Source organism: Mytilus californianus, unplaced genomic scaffold, assembly GCF_021869535.1.
Source record: "Mytilus californianus isolate M0D057914Y unplaced genomic scaffold, xbMytCali1.0.p SCAF_3, whole genome shotgun sequence".
NCBI lineage: Eukaryota > Metazoa > Mollusca > Bivalvia > Mytilida > Mytilidae > Mytilus > Mytilus californianus.
Window position 1 is genome coordinate 1,434,948 of NW_026262679.1, and position 24,672 is coordinate 1,459,619.

The following is a 24,672-nucleotide window of genomic DNA, read 5'->3' on the forward strand; positions in this document are numbered from 1 at the left end:
CGAAGGTAAAGTCAATAGTTTTATTTTTGCTAATAACGCAACGTAACCACTCTTCCCTAAATTCTACAGAAAAGTGTTTGGGATTAAACAATTTGATTTGTCTCCGATGACCATGTCCTCCACTGAGCGTCAACTTGGCAATAAAATAAGTCAAGTAACAAAATAGTGATGATAAAGGCGCCATTAGTCCTCAATGTTCTTCAACTTCGTGCTTTATTTGGTCTTCAAACTATTTTCATTCGAGCGTCACTGATTAGTCTTTTTAGACGAAACGCTCGTCTGGTGCACACAATTATAAGCCTGTTTTTTTATGAATATCTTTACAACCACTGGGTCGATGTCACTGTTGGTGGGGGTTTTCTCTCCGAGGGCATCACCAGCCCAATAGTCAGCACCTCCGTGTTGACATGAATTATTATTGATATGGTGTTTAATTTGGCCTTTTAACTTTTTTATTCAAGCGTCACTGATGAGTCTTGTGTAGACGAGAATTACAAACGTTGTATCTTTGATGAATTTAGAATATAGCAAAGTGCTTTCGACCAATGAAATTGTAGCAAAGTGCTCTCGACCAATGAAATTGTAGGATTTGGTGTTTCTTAATTGTGAAGAATGAATGAAATCATGTTCTTTAGTAAGGGATTATCCTATTGTTTAGGCCTACTTACAGTTCAAAACAAAGAGTTTCTATATATGAGTTACAAATGCCCCGAAGCACATTTATCAGCTTGAAAGAATAGTGATTAAAACTGACTAAAAGTTGAATTTTAAAACAAGCAAAAAAAATCAAAATTAGATGAAGTTTACTGGTGCAGTTACATTGGTTACTGGATCCGCGGTTGGTGAGAATAGTAATTTCCAATATTCTGATAAAATTCTAAAAAAAGGAATTTAGGAACTTTTGAATATATTTTAAACTATTTTAAAGGCATTGTATTTGAATATTTCCCTGACATAATGTAGTAGTATTTGATGTAAAGGACTTGACTAAAATATTGGCTGTAAAATAAAATTTATTTGTAACTCAAATTTTGAATTTATTGATTTGAAATGGAAATAAACAAAAAGATAAGTTCTCGCTAAAATATTACATGATTTACATTCATACTCACAATCAGGAAACATTTCTTACCATTTCATTGTACTGTTGTGTCATCTAATGTATAAAACATAATTTATTATATTTTCCAAAATTATAAGAAGGTCCTTACATCACTAAAACTAATCCATAAATGAAATCATGCCTAAAAAGGAAGTCATGCATTAATTACAAACATTGCACTGACAATGAAACTAGTTCTTAAATACAACCAATCAAGAGATCATTTAAGCCTTGAGCACTTTGAAATATTCTAAGTTTGTAAGAGAATGATAATCCCTTACTTCATGATAAGTACTCGCTAACGCTCGTACTTAATCATGAAGAAAGGGATTATCATTCTCTTACATATACTACGTTCAACCTTTTCAAATTCAGATGAACTCAGGCCTATCCATAAAGAGAACAAAAACATGGTGTTAATTCCTGGATTAATGCCCAAGCTGTCATGATACGAAAAAAAAACCCCGAACATTATATTTAGAATTATGTTTGACATTGGAGGTGTCCAAAAACCATTTCGTGTGACACAAGACTATGTTTTGGGAAACCAAGTTGCAAATGTGTATAATAAGGTAAGCTCACATTTAAACACATATTTTATGTGCAAAAAGGTCTTCAAACGCAACGTGTTTTATTTGAATCATAGTCCCTCTTTTGGTTGTTAATGGTCCTTTTTCTGTCAAATTTTAGTTTAATACTGGCCAATTATGACTGTGGACAACTACATTGTCATCCGAGAACTTTTGGAAAATTGCCATGAGGAGTCCTATACTAGGTGTGCGTCACATATGAATTGTGTTTTTCAACGACTATCTTCCAAAAACCTTGGGGTAATTTTGTCTAATGCATTTAGTCATATCCGATGTGACTCATTACAAGTAAAAATAACTAAGAATAACTGGTTTTTACTACAGACCTAGATGACGAGTTCCAAATGTAAGACACCCTTCAGGCAACCACGATATTAATGGTGAGTGTATGTTTTATGCTTTACTTTGGCATACACATTAATTTACTTTTCAAATTAATAAAGTTCTATTTCAATCTGATATAGATTGGTTCAATTTCACAAAAGCATGTACATATATGGTCACAATAAATCCAGAGAACGATCAACTGTAAAATTAATATATAAACAGAATACGGACTGTTTCCGCAATACGCAAAACCCATTAACTGGTTAAGGAGAGATAACTCTCTTAAACATATGCTAACTTAATCAAATGTCTCGACTTAACCAAACTGATATCCCTGGTCCTCCACCATTTTATGCTTTACTATGAATAATAAACTACTTTTCAAATTAATAAAGCTCTATTTTACAAACTCATGTACATATATGGTCACAATAAATCCGGAGAACAGTCAAATGTAAAACTAATGTATAAACCATAGACGGACTGTATACATTCCGCAATACGCAAAACCCAATTACTGGTTAAGGAGAGATAACTCTCTTAAACATATACTAACTTAACCAAACGTCTTGGCCATACAAAACTGACATATAACATATTAGTATTACTTAAGCCTTAGGTTCATTGTTTGTGCATATTTTGGTTGTCCTTGTCTTTTTTTGTCTTGCCCTTTGTATTTTCAGGAGTATAAATTTCCTCATACCCTAATCTTCTCGATACTTTTATATTATTAGTAACCAGTGCTTTGGTACTGGCATGACTTTCACAAAACACTAAGACGGTTTTGCTTTGACTATTTTCTTTCGACTGTTTGGTTTTGAATGCTCTCAATTTACTTAGATTTGTGTATTCAAACCTTAGGACGCTATCGTATCTGGTGCATGTTATTCTATTGTATCGTGTGCCATACGATACTTATCACTAACAATTCTCAAAAGGAAATAATAGTCATCATTAACAAATCTCAAAAGTATTAAATTGTACATTTTTAAAGTAAAATGAGATTTTATTAAATAAATACTTACCATCATAAATTCTGAGTACATCCATCTGCGCAAGTCTGACAGGCGGAAAACCCCAAATAAAAATATCATCCAATGAGAAGAGGGATGACCATGCAGTGCCCATACAACCATGCCTTTATATCATCCATTTTATTTCCTAAAGTAAGCAAGAAGCCCTAGGAAAAAATCAGGGGAGGTTGGGAGAGACCTTTAATTTATGATGGTAAGAATTTATTTAATAAAATCTCATTTTACTTTAATATGAGCCAATGTTGATGTAGATAAAATTGAAGAGGTCGAATGTGGAGGCGACCAAGTGGAACAACATCCGCTAGCGAATTCAAGAGACCTAGCAGTTGTGAAACTGACGAGCAGTAACTGTTTTTTGAGATAGAAACAGATGAATTTTTGAACAAAGATTCTGAAACTTTTCCTGTGTAGGTCGAACGATGCCCTGATGAGTAAGGTAAAGTTCGCCTAGGAAAATAAAGTCCTGAGACGGAATCAGGTCTGACTTTTTGCAAGAGATGAGAAACCCAAGAGAGAGGAGCAGTCTGATGACCACATCGGTATTGAGATAGAGTTTCTCGGGAGAAAGTTCCTTGATCAGTGAGTCGTCCAGGTAAGAATGAATCTGAATAGCCTGAGAATGAAGGTGAGCTATGGCTACCTGCATGAGTTTGGTAAAGGCTAGTGGTGCAGACCAAAACGGAGAGCTCTGAATTGGTAAACCCTTTTGTTCCAAACAAACCGAAGGAATTTGCGGTATGAATGGCAAACTGGAACATGAAAATAAGCATCCGTCAGATCCAGGGATGTTGTCCACATACCTGGAAGAATAGAAGCTCTGATTAAATGATTGGTCTCCATTTTGAAATGGGGAATAATCATGTAAGAATTGAGGATAGACAAATCGATGACTGGTCTCATTCCTCCTGTCTTCTTCGAAACAGGGAAGAGACGAGAATAGAAACCTGGATCTATTGAAGATACAGGGACTTCCTCCACTGCCCTCTTTGTCATAAGAGTCTCTACTTCGGTTGACAGAAGAAGAAAAATCTGTGGATCTTGAGTATTGGACAGTGGGATAGGAACAGAAGAAAGAGGAGGTTGTTCTCTGAATTGAAGAGTCAATCTCCCTCGAATTACTGACAGAACCCAACAATCTGAGGTAATACTTGTCCATTTTTTTAGAACATGAGTTAACCTCCCCCTACTGGCAATTGAGAAAGAGGAGTTTTGTAGTACATCTCTGGATTGGGTTCTGACAGTAACGTACGAAGGGGCAACTTCCTAGGAAGAGGGATTGGCCCTCTTGCCACCTCTCTTAAAACTGTTAGGTTTAGACCTAGGGATTGAAGACTTCTTAGGACCACCTTTATTGCCTCCATCATTAGTCACTTTCCTCCTCTTCTCTTGAGAATTATAAGATGAGCCTCCAGCGGAAGAATAACTACCTCGTTTAGAATTATTTCCGGAAAGAGAAACATTCACCTTCACTGGAGCTGGGGTTTGACTGAGATGCTTCTGTACCTCATTAAGTGGCAACCCGAAAATCTTATCATCTAAAGGAGACTTAATTAAAGCATCCTTAAGATTATCCGAAACCTTTGCTTTATCCAAAATTTCAGCTCTTTTGGATAAAGTGCAGTTGGCTATAGAACCCATAATCAACAACTGAGAGGCACCCAAAGCCTTGTCCACCTGTAATAGAAAAGGCTTGACCTCTGGTGGAAGAGTACTGGAGCAACTGCAGTTAAAAAGTGTTCAGCAGTGCCTAAAACATGAGAGGCATTCCTGAGAAGGTTCTCTGTTTTGGACCAAACAGACTGAAAAAGACGCAGTCCATCGGCAGGTTTAGAAACAATCGAAGATGAAAAAGCCTTGTCACATTTAGGTACCAATTTACCCAAGGTAGAATCAAAGATATCATAATCTTTAGAACGGAACTGCTCAGTAAATGAGGCAAGACCAAAACCACTCACTTGGGAAAATTGGGACTCATTAGCCACAATCCCATCATTGATGATCTGCAGAGAAGTAGACATAGGAATCTGATGTTCAGTAGTTGTCGTTTGTTGATGTGGTTCATAAGTGTTTCTCGTTTCTCGTTTTTTATATAGATTAGACCGTTGGTTTTCCCGTTTGAATGGTTTTACACTAGTAATGTTTTGGGGCCCTTTATAGCTTACTGTTCGGTGGGAGCCAAGGCTCCGTGTTGAAGACCGTACTGTGACCTATAATGGTTTACTTTTATAAATTTGACTTGGATGGAGAGTTGTCTCATTGGCACTCATACCACATCTTCTTATATCTATATATGGTTGGATTGTGGAAAACTAGTATGTGACTTAGCGTTGTCTATAGACAGACCACATGAAGCCTCGAAAGTAGAGGTAAGTCTCTTGGGTCTGGGAGGAGACTGAAATGGTACCTTGTTGACGTCTCTCATAATGGTATAAACCGAATCTCTAAGATCCTTCAAAGTAGAAGGAGTATCTTCAGCGTCAGGATCCTTACTGTTGGTAGAAGAACGACCAATTACAGAAGAAGAGATAGACACAGGAACAGAAGGTTGAGAAACATTCTGAGAGACCTGAACTGGATTATCACCTTCTTCATCAGAAGTGAAACCTTCTTCCTGACTGCCTGGGGCCACCGAAAAGCGTTCTTCCTCATCACTGTCCTCCGGGTCACTTCCAACATTATGATCTGGAAGGAGTGAAATCAGTAGAGAATTGGACTTATTGGCATTGTTCTCTAGCTTACCCAGGCGGTTGGAGAAAGACGTCAATTAAGAAGAAATAGACTGACGAAAGTCGTCCAGAATACTCATGAACCCATCAAAAGAGGGACCAGAGTCAGTAACCTGATTAAACTGATGCCTAACAGAAGCGGTAGGCAGAGCAGCAGGTACAGATACACTACTACAACTACTTGATTACACTGCTAAAGGAGGAGCAGGAACTGACAGATTAGATGTAGCACCCTAAGGAACAATAACTGGTGTGGTAACTGGTCCACAATAAGGCCAGAAACCTTGGAAAGGCTGACCAGGAACATGACTAGGAAAAACCTGATTTGGAAACCCTTGACCAGGAAACCCTTGACCATGAAACCCCTGACCAAGAAAGCCTGAATAAGGATAAACCTGAGACCCAGGAGGTCTAGACCAAGACATGGCGTTACTAGCCAAAGCAGATAAAGTGAAGCCAAAGTTTGACGCTGGTGGTCTAGACCCAGGTAAGTTTAGACCCATAGAAATACCAGGGTAGGATGAAATAGACCCAGTGGTGTCAACTGGCCTAGAAAGTGTGTGCGTAACAGTGGTAATGGTAGGGACACATCCATCATAACCGACAGAACCTGCATTGAGGATCTGCTGACCGGTCTTAGTAGTCACCGAAGTAAAAGCGTCGGTTAGTTGACTACTATTAGGAGGGGTCCCCTGCCTTACCGTTGTTGCGGTAACAGGAAAGGGTAACGAACCGTCTAAAAAAACATCATTACCTGTAATGGCCTCAAAAGGACTGGAAGCAGGGGCGGATCCAGGATTTTAGACAGGGGGGCGAAGTATTTAAAGTTCGCCGAGCGGAGCGAGGCCAAAAAAATTTTGGACCTTTTTTGGCTAAAAAACATAAAATAAGTGTAAAATGCACTTTTTTAACGGTTCCTGACGTGGGGCATGTATATTTTATAGTTGCAAGGGTTGGACATTTTTGATGCCGTATTCTCCCCATTAATTGTCTATTATAAAATGATTGGATGGATCCAAAGCTATGTACTAATATATTTGATGTGGGACTTGTCAGTAAAAAATGGACATGGAAAATTCTCGTTTGTTGTATGTTTAGTTAGCATATCCTCACAGATTTCTTGTTGTAAACAAGATATACGCCGGGCTATTCAATGAATTTACAATACGACCGACACGAGTTAAGAAAGACAAACAAGCAATTTTTATCCAAATGTTTGTTTGAAATGTTTCACCCAACAAGGGAAGTGAGGGGTTCCAAATCAACCAAAGGCTACGACTGAGTCTGAAATGACAACGAATTTATGAATGACGGTCGACAAATGGAAACATAAAGGCCACATCCAGCAGGCAGGTTGCAGTCGGGCCTTGAAAAAAGTATTCAATATATCAGTTCGGCGAAACAGACATTCCGGTCAGATATGGGATTTACATGCAAACCCCCGGCCCCAAAAAAATTACGCCCGGTTTTTATTCATCATGTTCATTTAATGCTAAATAATTCTGTAGGAAATTTTTGTTTCTATTAGCAAAAAAGTGGACAAGATTAGTGTGTTCAATCCAGATACGGCTAGAATTTTTGTTTAAGGCAAAACTCAGGGTCAGAATTTTTTTTTCTCAAATATCTCAGACTGCCCCCTCAAATCAAATGGTCCGTACCTTAGACTTTAAATCTATCTAGAGCTTACTGCCTGCATGGAGATCATTATTCAGCTATGTTATTAATAGGCTGGGGCGTGTGGGTTTAAACATGTTTTCGTAGGTAAATAATATTGGTGTGGAACTTTTTTTTTTCATGAGAGTGTAATTGTCGCATAAAAATTAAATCCACGGGACTTGGCAAAGTTCACGAAGTCTAGTCTGATTAATCATTTAACAAAAAAAAAGTGCAAGCAAAGGGGGGAGGGGCGTACGCCCTCTACGCCCCCCTCTGGATCCGCCACTGGGAAGCATTAAACTCCATAATTAAATAATTATGAAGTTAAATACTTATAAAATACAATATTATAACAACAATATGAAATAATAATTAATAAACAATGGTATGGGGATACCTACAATATTCTTTATAAAAAACAAAAACTTAAAAGTCTTCTCTGTAACACGTGTGTCTCGATGCGCAGGCGGAAATCAAAGGATGATATAAAGGCATGGTTGAATGGGCACTGCATGGTCATCGCTCTTCTCATTTGATATTTTTATTTGGGGTTTTCCGCCTGTCAGACTTGCGCAGATGGATGTACTCAGAATTTATGATGGTAACGTATTTATTGACATAAAATACTCATCAGTAATACATCTCAAAAGGAAATGATCGTCATCATCAATACATCTCAAAATATTAGTCACACATCTCAGACAGAAATATTAAGGTTCATGTGGACCCTACGGCTAAAATGGCTGCGTTTTCACCTCAAAATTTACTCTCAGTACAGACAAACCTGTGCATCTGGAAAAGTTTTAAGGCATAGCATGCCCTAGATAAATAAAATTCATATGCATTGTATTTTTTAGAAAATTTAAAACAACTGGATTTTGCAGTGCAGTTTTTTTCGTCCCTGCAGAAGATGATAAAATTAACAAACTGTTGAGTTTCACTTGATATGGTCCACTCAGGTACACAGTTTAAATCACCAATTATTGTTAGGTATCTTTTGTCGATCTATTGTCCATGTCAATCAATACAGTTTACTTTAATTATTACCTGTGGGGAAGTTCTCAAACCTCTTTCTCAACTTAGTTTATTTTGGCACTTGCTGGAGGAATGAAAAAAAGGGCACTGCAAAATCCTTTAAAGTTTTTCATTTTCTAAAACATAAAATATATTTGAATTTTATTTATCTAGGGCATGCTATGCCTTAAAACTTTTCCAGATACACAGGTTTGTCTGTACTTATAGTAAATTTTGAGGTGAAAATGCAGCCATTTTAGCCAAAGGGTCCACACGAACCTTAATCCTCTTCAAAACATCTCAAAGGAAAAAAGTCATCATTAATATACATTTCATAAGGAAATAATATTCATCATTAATATATCTCAAAAAGAAATAATATTCATAATCAACACATCTGAAAGGTAATAATCCTGGTCATCAACAAATCTAAAAATAAAACTCATCTGATGACTCTCGAGTTTGAAACGATCGAACATTCCCCGATGATCTGTTTGATTTTTTATCTCACCTCTAGTCTAAACTAAAGGATTATTAACCATTGGAACAGTCCCCGTTCTCAATTTAAAAAAAAGAGAAACTAAGAGGTAGCCGATTTTTGAATCTCTAAAGATGGACGACGACAAATTATGCTGCAAAATGAATAATACCAGGAGCAGATTTTAATACAATAAATGCACCGATCCATCTGCAAAACTGACCAAAACTGACCAAAATTGTAAAAAAAAATCTGTTTTCTACAACAATTTCACCGTAGAATAATGTTCATTTACGGTGGAAGCATGATTCCATATACAGGAATTTAATTAAGACAACGGTTGCACCCTTCTTTTACAATATTATCATTTATAAGGCTACCAAGTTTAGGAACTTTTCCTCAAATATTTGCTTTCTTAATATACTTATTCATAAAGGTTAAATCTATATGGTTGTTTGTTGTTAAATCACTGGCTTTGGTATTTTGGGAGACGAACATAAATTCGCTAATATATAGTTTGAAGCAAGACTAACTATTTCTTTTCTTTTTTCTACATTGAAGTTCAGAGCGTGTCTTCCTGTACCGATTATGGCGTTCCTGTATAAATTCTACTATGAAGTACAGCAACTGATATTAGAATGAAGGTTAAATATTTTGAGTCTCTTTCGGTAACTCCGAGCATTCTTTGATACGGTATATATATATACTATTGCTCGTTATTACGTTTTCTTTATCTATCATACAATCATTTTAGATTTTCGTGTTTTACTTGTACTGATTTTTATTATTTTTATTCATCTTTTGTTAGTCCACGCACTGATTTGGATTAAAGGGTATGGTTGAGGTATAAAAATGAGTTTAACCACGTTTATTTATGCGCCTGCCCCTAGTCAGGAACTTTTTCATCAGTTGTCTATATATTAGATATGTTATGTTAATTGTGGAATCTATTGTTCATGGCAGATCTTAGATAGTTTTTATATATTGACAACTTTTTATACACCTCTTTTTTGTTGAAGACTATATTTTGATATGTAGATGTATTATGGTTGTTTAAGTTGTGTAGTAGAGTTTTCTGTCTCATTGGTATATACCCCACATATTCCTTTTATTCATTTATATTTGAGCTTTACTCCCAATAGCTAAGATGTAACTTTGTTCCTTGAAATCCTGGATCTACCCCCCTCAAAATCTCGATAACCCTTAACTATATATATATATATATATATATGACAGTCAGCAGGGTTTAAGAACATCAGTTGTTCAACCTGTTAGTTAAATGCGATTTGTTAAAATATACTTTTCACTTTTTTGGTCTTTTCGAAAATGTGGTTTGTGCTGTATTTAGACCCCTCTACCAAGAAATTTGTTTTACATGCACACGTATAAAAATTGCGGTTTTTATCCAACGCAATCATAGGTTTGAACGTTGTTTTCAATTTAGACTTGTTTATATATACATATATATATATATATATGTGTGTGTTATATCGACGTCGTATTTGTCCCAAAATAAAGTAAAGTGACATTTAAATAAGAAAAAATGCCCCTAAAATTGCATGTCAGCTAAAAAATAAAAACATGCCATACAAAACAAAATATGCTCGAAGTGCAAACTTTGAAGGGCATATCTTGGTAACATTATACATGATATAAGACATATAGAAAATTGAGGCCTCAATCAAAATACTATTTAAATAGACCACACAATTATCTTTTAAAAGTACACGAAAAAGTAAGATTAATCAAATTACAGACTAACTATAGTCAGTATTTACCCGTCTGGCCTCGTCAAATATAGAGCTATTATGGTTAAAACAATAGAACTATGTATCTGTGGTGTCATGTGTTGTCTACATATTTTTACTCGTTAGGGATTGTCATTAAAAGGCAGGTTGAAATATTTACTTCTAGTGTTGCATATTTTTATATAAATGCAGAAATGATTACGCATGTGTTATAAGTAATTTTCTTACTATTACAGACAAACCACAAATCGATGAAATCATCTCCCGAGTTGTCTATTGGAAAGCTTCAGTCAGGTAAGGACATCTTTACTATTTTCTAGTAATTCAAAAATTAAAAACTAACCATGAAATTAAAATCCTAATTACACAACTCGGTGAGGGGGGAAATGTTACACATTATTATCATACAGATTTCATAAAAACATGAATCCGCAATGTCATCAATACGTGGTTAGAATGAAACATGTAAAAATCATCCACACCTGTAATTAGTGAAAATATTTGTCTACACCTGAAACTTTATCTTGTCTAAAATTCATGTAAATAACACATAACATTTTAACAACTGTAAAAACTGTCAATAATAAAATAAAATCTTAAATTTGAAAAGTTCTTGTATGCGATTAATTATTACTGTACGTTAATAGAATTAAGTTAGTCACACGGAATAGGATAAAGAAAGCAATGCAACCTCGGGCTATTCCTTGCACACACTGGATAATCGCATTAAACATTCAATTTTATAAACTAGATTTATTATATGTATTCTTAGGGGAAAAGGTAGGTACAATTCTATCATTTTGTTTTAATTTCATATGAAATTGTTGTGATTTCATGAAACAGAAGTTACATAAACTCGGTAGTTTTTTTTTTATATTAAAAGGCGATATCGTAGAAGTATACGAATACAATTTCCTTGCTTGACAAACCTGAAAGACATAAGTTGACAATGTTCTCCGGGGAGATTGTGTTAGTGCAGAGTGTATTACAATGATCAATGCATCATACAGTGACAACGAATAGGTTCCGTCATTGCGGTTTTGATACATATCGACTGCATTAAATTGATTCTAACCACAGGATAACAAAGAATCAAAGAAAATACCAAGGCTATACATTTATTTTTATCGATCGTTACTATCTTCTACTTTTCAATTAATTAATACATTGTCTTCCTAACAAGCAGACCTATGTTCTCCATGATAGAATTTGCATTCAGTTTATTATGAGAATAGAGAGACGATCAACTTGATGAATCTTGATGAATTTTATTAGCTTCATATATCAACTGTTTTCTTTAGATTAAAGCTCATGTTTAGTATTAAAGAGGAAAAAGGGAATTAATAGAACAGTATGACGATTGCCAAACAGTATTATTCAAATAGTGAGAATACTGCAAAAGAAAACGAAAAAAAACAAAACAAACACACCAAACGACAGTACTAATCAGGATGGGACCAATCTCCCAAATGGGGTTATAATAACGTATTAATCAGAATGGGACAAATCTCCCAAATGGGGTTATAATAACGTATTAATCAGAATGGGACCAGTCTCCCAAATGGGGTTATAATAACGTATTAATCAGAATGGGACCAGTCTCCCAAATGGGGTTATAATAACGTATTAATCAGAATGGGACCAGTCTCCCAAATGGGGTTAAAATAACGTATTAATCAGAATGGGACCAGTCTCCCAAATGGGGTTATAATAACGTATTAATCAGAATGGGACCAGTCTCCCAAATGGGGTTATAATAACGTATTAATCAGAATGGGACCAGTCTCCCAAATGGGGTTATAATAACGTATTAATCCGAATGGGACCAGTCTCCCAAATGGGGTTATAATAACGTATTAATCAGAATGGGACCAGTCTCCCAAATGGGGTTATAATAACGTATTAATCAGAATAGGACAAATCTCCCAAATGGGGTTATAATAACGTATTAATCAGAATGGGACCAATCTCCCAAATGGGGTTATAATAACGTATTAATCAGAATGGGACCAGTCTCCCAAATGGGGTTATAATAACGTATTAATCAGAATGGGACCAGTCTCCCAAAATGGGATTATAATAACCCAAAATAGGATATAAATCTACTTCGCTTAATAAAAATTGTTTTTCTTTAGTACTATAGTAGCAACTTAGTTAGTGACTTTTCCAGAAACTGAATTAATTGCACCTGAAAACCATCATCTTTTGAGGGATCAACCGCATTCCGGGGCACAATCAGGTATCCAGAAAAGGTGTTAATGAAAAGTTGCTGTTTTCATGTAATCATTTACACTTTGTAATATGTTTCTTTAAATCATTTTTTTTCGCACAGTAAATACATGTCTTATTTTATTCCATTTGGGGGACTGGTCACACATGCTTATACTTTAGTGTTTTACATTAAAGGCGTAATTTCAAATACATGTATCGTTCTGAGTGTAAAACAGAATATGTCTGAAATATCTACTTATGAATGTTTTTGCTGACGTGTACGTATCAAAATGGGATATCATCCTACATGCATTATATGATCAAACGCTGTACATAGCAAATCGACCGAAGAAAAATCAATGAAAGAAAGCCTTAGGAAATGAAACATTTTATAGCCAAAAGAATCTCAAACATACATAAGCTAAAGTGTATGTCTATAATTAAGGCATCGTGTTTCTGATTCCAGAGACAAAATCGATGGAAAATTGTAAACTCAAGAACATATGTCTTAATTTGTGTCATAGAAATACGTATGGAGATTTATTTTCCTTCTTCAATAGACGTGCCATTTAAAAACTTGTGTGAGTGTCTTTTATCATTAGATAATATTCAATAGATAGAAATGCATCGCCAGATTCTTCTGAAGGAAAAACAACAAACAATATTAACAAGATGAAGAACAGCGATAAAAAAAACTGTTCCTGTGATGTATTTTGATATATTATTGTCTTTCAAAAGATTTTAGTTTCAAGAACGCCGACTCCCTACCCTTTATTATTCAAATAACTAAATGATAGGCTTTCGCTCGATTAAAAGTTGAAAATAATGTCCATGTTCTAGTATGTTAATACATGTTTCTTTCCTCTGAATAAAGATATGAACCGAACTACTGGTATGGGAAAAATGTAAAATGATTGTTAAATATTTTTATAAAAATAAGGAGATGTGGTTAAATATTGTTGTCACATTATTGCATCGAAGAACCTCAAGTCACCAAGGCATCAAACATATTGTTCGTGACGTTTCAGCATATAAATGAAATATCAATTGTCTTATATTTATGAAATCCAATAATTCTAAAGAAAAGAGGAATAAATGATGCTGAAATAACATTACATATATATACATTTCTCAGGTGGAACAAATCATTTCATTATTGATTCTAATAAGTTTTATTCCTCAGAGATCCAGTTTATAATAAAACAAGATGACTCACTGACAGAGGAAAGTGCGACAGTTCCTAAGGTAACCATACGTTTTTATGATTCTTATATCGACATATATACTATCGTTGTGATAATTTCTTTTCACGTTACACTGCTTTAATACAGCACAGGTTTATACTGAAGGTGTTAAAAGGTAGCATACCTTAAGTTTGTTATTTAAAAAATATGTGGCGTCTCTCTCTCTCTCTCTCCAAATCTTAATTGAAAACAACGTACAAACCTATGATTGCGTTGGATAAAAACCTCAATTTTTATACGTGTGCATGCAAAACAAATTTCTTGGTAGAGGGGTCTAAATACAGCACAAACAACATTTTCCGAAAGACCAAAAAAGTGAAAAGGTATATTTTAACAAAACGCATTTGACTAGAAGGTCGAACAACGGATGTTCTTAAACCCTGCTGACTGCCATGGCGATTTCCAAATAAACGGATCACCAGATGTAACAAAATGGATCTTAACTATTAATGCAATACCAAATAGAAAACAATAAACTTGCGGAAAAGATGGTATACCGCAAACACGAGGTGCAAAAATTGGTACACCATATCCGGATTTCGACAATTAATGTCTCTTTAGTGATGTTAGGAATCGAAACGGTATTTGGAAGGCTATATAAATTACCTCAATTTAGGATTGACTCTTGAATTTTGAAGAGTCGAAATTGGATGAACGGATTATATATATATACATTTAAACCTAAATATATTTTTTATGTATATGTATATATATATATATATATAAGACGATACGGAATCGGAATCACCTATGTTTAAGCTGATGCATTACTTTTTCACTTTCGTTAGAAGAATATGATTTATTGAATGGCATAGCGATTTACATCAATAAGATTATTGAAAAACCCTAAAACTATCCTTCTTCAGTAGTTTCTAGTGTGAAAATGTAATGTTAATTTCATAATTGACTGTCACAGCTAAGATAAAAACGCCCTTATAGCTATTCTTGAGTGAAAAAAGTCTAACATTATAAAGCCAACATAGGATACTTCTTTTGTACGCGTAAAAAGAAAAAGTAACACAGTTCTCATAAAGCATGTTATAAGTCGCAAATAACTTAGTATCTGTTTGTTTTTGTTTTGTTAAAAGAGATCCGTATTCGTGTAAAAGAGAAAGGGAAGTTTAGAAGATTGCATATTCAGTTTTAATAAATTTTATTTTCAAGACTTAATTTTGTGTAATGTATTCCTTTTCTCTCAAAATAAACGATAAATAAGAATTACAAGTAGCTGATAATAATCATTCAGAATTTTCAACGAGATGTGAACAAACAATTTATATAATTGAGAAAATTCTGCACTTGTTTTTAAAGAGATTTAAAAGACACCTTGACATTCTTTAAGATCATTTGTAACATGTAAAATAATTATGTATAATTCATTATCTATTAAAACATGTGTTTGATGTGTAAGATATAAATCATACTCCGTGTATATAAGTTAATTAAATGCATCCAATGTAATACTGCACCATTAATTAACAAAGATGATTCAGTTATCCTGCATACCGCGTGAATCATTCCACAGCTTCGTGTATTCTTTGTCAATTCATTCAAGCCTACAACCTTCTACGGACACAAGGGCGGATCCAGCCATTTCAAAAAGGGGGGGGGGGAGTTCCAACCATATGTCCCCATTCAAATGCATTGATCGGCCAAAAAAAGGGGGGGGTTCCAACCCCCGGACCCCCCCCCCCCCCCCCCCCCCCCTGGATCCGCCACTAGGACAATTTTAATAGAAATCTTGTGTAACTTCATCATGTTCATAGTTATGTTACTCATTTCGTAAAACTTGTAATTTTGAAGATGCCAAACTCTTCTACAGACTAAAGTTGGGAAAGCAGCACACAATTTCTATGATGTTCAAACCAGCCGGGGGGTATACTAAATATTGTCTTTTCTTCCGGCAATCCGGAAATATACCTGTCATATGATATGATACTTTTTCTCTCGCTATGTCATGTATTTAGGCAATAAACAATATTACCATCGCCTTTACATATTGGTTATTGATTGTATACTAACGGCCATCAAGCAGGTGTATCGTCGGACCATTAGTAGTCAGACATTGAGTGTGCACATTGAGCATGCAGTTTTACCCTTGTCCATCCATATGCTACAAAATGAATGGTTTCCTTTCAATAATCTAAGGTAGCCATAACCAAATAGATAGAAATTAAATTATACCATACACAAGTGTAGTTTGATTTTGCAGTATTCATATTTAAAGAGTAATGACCAATGCCCAATTTTTCCTAAATTTAATTGATACGAGAACCATTATAAAAAAGCACACACATTTAAATCTTTACTTATATATACAGTATCACGGATGCACGTGCAAACGGTACGGTTCTGGCAATATGTTTGGCTTATATCTATACATATGAACAACAAATTGTAAATTAAAGGCAACAGTAGTCTAGCGATGTTCAAATAAAATAAATCTACCAGTAGATACAAATCAAGGTAAAAAAATTAATAATAATAATAATAAAAAACACCGTAGGAATGGCATGAGCTCGAAAAGGATCGATAACAGATGTGTCAACAAGGTAAGGTGGGTCTCTTTTTAATTTAAAAGATTTCATGTATGTCGTTGCTGATATTAATACCCCCTAATATCATAAGAAAAAAGTTAGCCAAATTTTAGTTCTCCGCCACATAACATAAGTATGTTTCACTGATGAAGTTATTGATAATAATATTTGAACGACCACCAAACGCAGGTATTTATTTTTTTTCTTGAATACACTTTATCAGGAAAGATCAGATCTAAATACGTGGGGAGCTTTTTTTTTTTTTTTTTATTTCAGATGGAAATTGTATGAAATGTTTCGCTCGTTCATTAATTGAAAATATTGCACATTTCACTTGCTCTAAGTGTTAACAGGTCTTAAAGCTAGAGAATGTTTATGTTTATTTTGGATGTGAAAAACGATATGAACCTAACTATTTGTACGGCTAAATGGATAGTACCGAAAAATCGGATTAAAGTCATATTAATATCCATGTATAATAATTTTATCATTCTCAATCTTTTCGGATAATTATACACACATTATAATGCCGTTTTATATTAAAGAGATATGCATTACAAAAGAGTGTTAAATTCCGTATTTGAAACCTGTACAAGGACTTATATATCACAGTTTAAGTCTTTCATGACAGACTAGTGACCTTAAATCGCACTTTGCTGTGATCACAATGTTACGTTTTATAGTTAAATGGACTAGTCGTTCATAAATAACAAATATTCATTGTATATTAAATATTAGTTTACTTCTGTATACCAATTAAAGGTTAATTTTTATTGTTATAGAAATGGACCGGTAATTAACAGCCGATTAAAACTTAATTATATGGCTGGTTGAATCTTGAGTGTACTGCATATCCTTACACAGTAAGTTAGGCGTTAAACATGCAAGCGATTATTATATGCAATTAATTTACACGAAAATATGTAAGTATTATGATTATTTCATATGATATTCTTTTAAAAAGGACAAATTTACAATAAAAGTTACGAATATATAACCTTCATGATTCAAAGGAAAACGTATAGCAAAGGGTAAGAAAACCCTAAAACAGTGAAAGTAGATTATCGACAGAGAATCTGGTTTACATAAGCAGTCAAAGTAGATCATCGAGACAGAATCTGGTTTACATAAGCAGTGAAAGTAGATTATCGAGACAGAATTTGGTGTACATAAACAGTGAAAGTAGATCATCTAGTCAGAACCTGGTGTACATAAACAGTGAAAGTAGATCATCGAGACAGAATATAGTTTACATAAACAGTGAAAGTCTAGTATATGTTAACATTGAAAGTTGATTATCGAGACAGAATCTGGTGTACATAAACAGTGAAAGTAGATCACCTAGTCAGAACCTGGTGTGCATTAACAGTGAAAGTCTGGTGTTTGTTAACATTGAAAGTTGATTATCGAGACAGAATCTGGTGTACATAAACTGTGAAAGTAGATCATCGAGTCAGAATCTGGTGTGCATCAACAGTGAAAGTCTGGTGTATGTTAACATTGAAAGTTGATTATCGAGACAGAATCTGGTGTACATAAACTGTGAAAGTAGATCATCGAGTCAGAATCTGGTGTGCATCAACAGTGAAAGTCTGGTGTATGATAACATTGAAAGTTGATTATCGAGACAGAATCTGGTGTACATAAACAGTGAAAGTAGATCGTCGAGTCAGAACCTGGTGTACGTTAACAGGGAAAGTAGATCATCGAAACACAATCTGGTGTATATGTTAACAGTGAAAGTAGATTATCGAGACATAATCTGGTGTACATAAACAGAGAAAGCAGATTATCGAGACATAATCTGGTGTACATAAACAGTGATCGTAGATTATCGAGACAGAATCTGGTGAACGTTAACAGTGAACGTAGGTAATCGAGACACAATCTTGTGTACATAAACCGTGAAAGTAGATCATTGAGACAGAGTCTTGTGTACATAAAAAAATAGAGTAAATAACCGAGACGGAATCTGGTGTACATAAACAGTGAAAGTAAATCATCGATTCAGAATCTTTTGTGCGTTAACAGCGAAAGTTGATAATCGAAACATAATGTGGTATATGTTAACAGTGAAAGTAGATCATCGAGACAGAATCTGCTGGTGTTCATAAACAATGAAGGTAGATTATCGAGACAGAATCTGGTGTACATAAACACAGAAAGCAGATTTTCGAGACACAATCTGGTGTAGGTCATCAAGACAAAATCTGGTGTACATTATAGTAACAGGAAATCAATAGGTTCTCAGACAAATTAACAGACCACGTTACTTGTATATCAAAAGAGCATTGGTTAGAACACTCTTACTATACTGTCTGACATACTTGAGGTATCTGTGTGTGGTACGGAACATTTTTTATGCAGCGTGCCTTGAATTGCTTAGTTAAAATGCAAAATGGTTAGTTCCGTCACATCAATGAAGGTTGATGAATTATAGTTAACTAGAAAAAGATTTGGGTTTGAAGTTTGTCTGTACCTGTAGAAAACTAAATGCAAACGGTATAGCACATCCTAATTTTTATGGTGATGTTGTTTAGCGACCCCGGAAATTTAGATACAATCCGAGTAAACTTATCGATCCTTTAAATAAACTTATTATAAAAGGTTACCAATTCAACACTGTAATTAGATCTTTGAATATTGTTTTTATCGGTATATCTTTTTATTTTGTTATCAGTAAACTAAAACAAAACTAAATATTGTTGTTATAAACATATGTACATTCACGGCCCTACAATCTGTCGATACATATATTTGTTTTTTCTCTGACTGTTAATGACGTCCTCACACTAAATCCATTGGATGTTGGATGTGTACTGATTTATGTTTTAGTATTAGATACATGATTTTTTATTGTTGTTATTGGCTTTGAACTAGTTCAGCCCTTTTCGACTGCTTTTTATAGTTTGTTCTGATATTGTACTGTTACTCCACTGTCCCATGTTAGGGGGAGGGTTTGGCGTGGTTTTTTTTTGTTGTAAAATTGAAGTTTAATAAGTCGTCTGGAATGCGGAACCCCTGGCTGACTGGAGAATAGAAATATTATCACATTGGTTTTCATCCGACCGGCAGTAAAACGCTTGCTAAAGTGGGGCATCCGTTTGGCTCTGCCGAATGTATAATTCGAAGCCATGTCCGACCAGAATTAGGATGTTAAATCTGATGCTTCGTATAGAGAGAATGTATACATGTTTTTGCATCAAATGACATTGTTTACCAAAATGATTTTTGATTTCATCCAAAAAACAATATATAGCTTTAATTCCAATTAAATATTTGTGTTGGTTAACGATGTCTTTCTGATACATTTTTGGGGATAAATAATCAAATTGGCGAAACTCTGCCTTAATTGCGGTGTTGGTGATTTTCAGTTGTTTATAATTTGGTGATCTATTTAGAAACAAGCTATCATATTGTTATAAAGAACCTTAAAATACAAAAATAGATTTATAGTACTATGACCTTTCGTAAAGATTGAAATACTTTTGAAAATGGCCCTGGTTTGAAACAAAGATAAATCGACCTTACGTCTTTGCATTTGAGAAGCGCTACACATATTACATTTTCATCATCTTCTCTGAAACTAAATTGACATAGGTTACTATAATGCTCCAAATATTTCTACATAAGAGCAAGCCAGCACTTGCAGTGTGTATTTTCTTTTACGAAAATTTCTAATGCATTTCAATTGTATAAAACATAATTATCAGAAAAAATAATTGATTTAGTCCAAATTAAACCGCATAGAGACGTAAAATGTTTTATTTTGTTTTAGAAAGGCATACATACTATGTGTATCAATGTATGGTTGATTAACCTTGGTTCCTTCGGCCTCTTTTTAAATGTTAGTATGCATAAATAAGGTTGTACTAGTAGATTTTATAGAAGAATGAAATGTCCACGTCACACCTCAACCTTTATTCCATTGATACTTCGCTGTCCTCAAGCAATATAAGTGATCGTCATGTGTGTATATGACATAAAATTATAGACAACAAATTTCCTTTATATTCTTTCTTTTTTCTTTGCCTTTTTTGTAGAATAAACACAATGGGGAGCACTTGATTGGAATCGTTATGTATCACAGATGTGTATACAAGTACCAGATTGATGGTGCTTTAAGAAAGTATGGACGATCTTATTCCACGTAGAAAAGTCGACAACAGAGAAAAACTACATCTAAGAAAAATGGTCCGAAGTCTCGTTACTAATTTAGAAAGCTTTCAAGACGAAGTGCTTGTTGTTCTAGATGACATGAAGGACCTTGTAGGTCAGATCGATGATGTGTCCACTAAACTGGATAAAACGTTTGGGGAAAGATTGTGGAAAGACCAACACGCTATTCAAAAGTCAAGGTCATTGACAAAAATTAACCACAATGAAACACACCATTACGTTAATGTTGATCTGATACCAAAAATAAAGCACATCGAAGAAAAAATCAATTCAAAAATGTGTTCAAAACAATTGAGTTGTGCAGATCAGTGTACAAAACATAATAAAACCATAAGTTCTGTCGAAAAAGAGACAAATATGAAACCCAATAGACCAAATAGTTTCACCAAAGACCTACCGGCAACGAACCAAGTGAAACTTGGAGATTATGCACTACATTGCATGAAACAAGACCAAGTTTTAGATTCTTTGGAATCACCTATGCTTGATTTATCTTATTTAGATATGAACCAAACTGACAATAGACCGAAATGGGGGAGATCTATTTCCCTACCAATTAATGTGAAGTCGCGATCGGTGTCTCCATTAAGATTCCCAGATATCAGTGTTAATGACAGTAACATAAGCGATCGAGTTCATAGTGATATTTTAACTCCTACAGCGGTTTGTTATGCAGAACTTAAAAAACCTAACGTTACTACAAGAAGCATTTCATCGAGTATCTCTGAAGACGTTTTTCATGACTTAAATACATCTACACTGAATACTGGTACTACGGTGAAATCCAATAATTCCTCTTCAATCATCTCTTCAAATATATCGATTGATGGTGATCTTTACGAGAGAAGACTAGACGATGAGCTGGAAAACATCCTTGAAGCTTCGGATGATTCACTTATGATCGAATCATCGGATGTAAGTATGGAAACAACAAGTAACTCTCATACAGACACATATTCCGACAATGGGCTGTATGACATGAATACTTGGACTTCGTTTACATTAAGTCATCAAACGGAATCTACGAGGAGTTCCGAAAGTTTTGTCTCTGACACACCTTCGGATATAATGAACGATAATGTATGGCCGCCTAATGTTGGTAATATTTTTTCAAACAGTATGTTAGCTCGAAAACTTAGCAAGCATTTAGATAATGATGAAATTTATTCTTTGAATCAGGATACGAAGAAGTGAGAGCAATATCCGTTTCAATCAAAATATTATACACTAAAAGTAATTCATTGAACTATTAGTCATATCTATAATTTATTAATTCTAGTCAAAACACAAAATAACATATTATATATGTTGAATGTTTTCTTCAATTCTAACTCTAACACTAAATTCAGTGCACACAGAAATTAGATAACAATAAAATTCAGAAGAGAATATAACACAAGACTTCTTATTAATAAGATTAATGTGATAAAATTGAGAATGGAAATGGGGAATATGTCAAAAGGACAACAACCCGACCAAAGAGCAGACAACAGCCGAAGGCCACCAATGGGTCTTCAACGCAGCGATAAAATCCCGCACCCGGAGGTGGTCCTCAGCTGGCCCCTAAATAAAAATGTGTACTAGTTCTGAGAATATGGACGTCACACTAAACTCCAAAACATATAAATGAACTAAAATTTAAAAAGAAAATATACAAGACTAACAAAGGCCAGATGCTCCTGACTTGGGATAGGCGCAAAAATGCGGCGGGGTTAAACATGTTTGTGAGATCTCAACCATCCCCTATACCTCTAGCCAATGTAGAATAAAGAAACACATAGCAATACGCACAGTAAAACACATGTTTAAAAGAAGTCCGAGTCCGATGTCAGAATAGGTAACAAAAGAAACTAAGCAAAATGACAATGATACATAAATTAACAAAGGACTACTAGCAGTTACTGACATGCCAGCTCCAGACCTCAATTAAACTGATTGAAAGATTATGTCTTCATCATATGAAAATCAAGCACAATCCCTCCTGTTAGGGGTTTAGTATCATACCATCATAAAATATATGAGAAGAACGTAACCCGTATCATGCCAACAACTAGTTTTAGAACAAACGTGTTTATTTCCGATGCAAAGACCCTATGAGTGAATCAATATTAATACCAAAATATGCAATCCTTAATGACCTGATAACAGTATCGTAACTATATCCCTTCCGAATAAGGCTGTTTACCTTAAAGGTTTGGTTAGCTTTTTAGGTGAATGCCGACATTTTTGTGCTTTGTAAAGACTATTACCATAAAATATTGGATGTGAAATACCTGAACGTATAAGATGTCTGCATGCTGATTTATATTAACGAATGAAGTCCTTGTACCGATGATAAAATTTAGTAAATGTTTTGACTAATATGTGATATCGAAAACCCTGGTGTAATAATTTTTCAGTAATACAGAGATTTCTTTCGTTGAAATCAAATATGTTGTTACATACACGAGCGAATCGAACAAGTTGAGATATATAAACACCATAAGATGTATATAAATTTACGTGTTCCAATTAAGCACATTTGGATAATCAGCTCTTCATTTTCTAATTGGTTTACAAATCATCAGTTAATTGTATTTTAATTAACGTGTTTTTAGAATAAAAAAAAAAGACCTCGATGAGACAGCAACCTGCTACGTCATTTTTTCTATGGTGGAGTGTTGTCTCATTGACAATCATAACACATCTTCCTATTTTTAAGTTAACAAAATAGACACCTAAAGTGTTCCCCAATGATAGAGAAGACTCCACACTGTATGTCAAACTTAATGAATGCAAGCGAAATAATTAAAACCAGCACACAATTCTCAATAAAAGCAAAAAGAAGCAAGGAGACAGTGATAACCACTAACAAAATGTCTGGAACAAATTTTCTGAGTTGAGAAAGGTGCGAAAACATATTGAGGGATTAAACTAGTTTGGTGCAACTCTCCAAATAATTTACAATTTAGGAATATAAACTCATTCCTACAAAAAAAAACTGAAACTCTTCCCGGAGCATACGCAAATTCTGCTCCACATGAACATGCATTCATGGAACACTCGGTGAAATGACAGTAAAACACTATACACATAGTATACCGAACCAACTCGTTGTTCATCAAACTATCATTAGTGATGATCGTGGCAACAATGTTTGTAATGAAATTAAGATTAGATAGTTATTGCATTGAAACACACATCCATATGTTTGCGCGTTAATTTGTGATAGCAATCAGATAAATTGGAGGATATAAGCAAACATAAGTTTTCGTATTGAACTCTACAAGTAAACTTAAACGTATGCTTTTTGGAGTCAGCAGTCCTGTATTGTCAATTAACAATCCTGTATTGTCAATTAACAAGCGAAAATCATCTATCAAGCGATAAATGAGGCGCAATTGTTGTAATTGATCTTATTCGGTCCTCTTTGTAATCTTGCGACAGAGTTTTTACATGTTTTCTGCTTCCCATCTCCTGACGTTGAAGAGTTTTTACAGGTTTTTGACTTTCCAACTCCTGATGCTGACAGATGTTAAAATAAATATAATTAAAAGTTAGCCATATCTTTTAGGAAACTGACTATTTATAAAAAAAGAAAAATAACACTGTCACTTTGTTGTATATCTACAAAGTAGTTATTTTTTCTGCCCAAATTTAAATGTTCATTGAAAAAAAGAAGAAACTAGCTGGGGGGACATAACAAAATCGTGAAAATCTCAAAAATATTTACAAAGAACAGACAGACAATTAAAAATCAAGAAAAATAAACCCCATCAAGAACCAGGGTGAGCTCTGATGCTCTGGAAGGGTTAACACTTCCAGCAACACAAGTGACACCTTTTGT

General features: G+C 34.5%; 1 protein-coding gene across 4 annotated transcripts; it reads left to right on the forward strand.

The window, feature by feature from the left end:
- The first annotated feature begins 3,222 nt into the window (after positions 1 to 3,222).
- Positions 3,223 to 22,239, forward strand: LOC127733803 (uncharacterized). 4 transcript variants are annotated; one of them, XM_052243123.1, is made up of 5 exons: positions 3,223 to 3,246; positions 10,912 to 10,969; positions 14,070 to 14,131; positions 17,450 to 17,530; positions 20,711 to 22,239. In XM_052243123.1, exon 5 carries the CDS (start codon positions 20,799 to 20,801, stop codon positions 22,038 to 22,040), a length of 1,242 nt encoding a protein of 413 aa, XP_052099083.1. In that variant the 5' UTR covers positions 3,223 to 3,246; positions 10,912 to 10,969; positions 14,070 to 14,131; positions 17,450 to 17,530; positions 20,711 to 20,798; the 3' UTR covers positions 22,041 to 22,239. The 4 variants fall into 4 exon arrangements, with proteins under 4 accessions (XP_052099083.1, XP_052099082.1, XP_052099084.1 ...); XM_052243122.1 differs by lacking the exon at positions 3,223 to 3,246 and adding an exon at positions 10,714 to 10,817; XM_052243124.1 differs by lacking the exon at positions 3,223 to 3,246 and adding an exon at positions 13,353 to 13,467 and having other exon boundaries at positions 10,837 to 10,969.
- Positions 22,240 to 24,672: the final 2,433 nt, after the last annotated feature.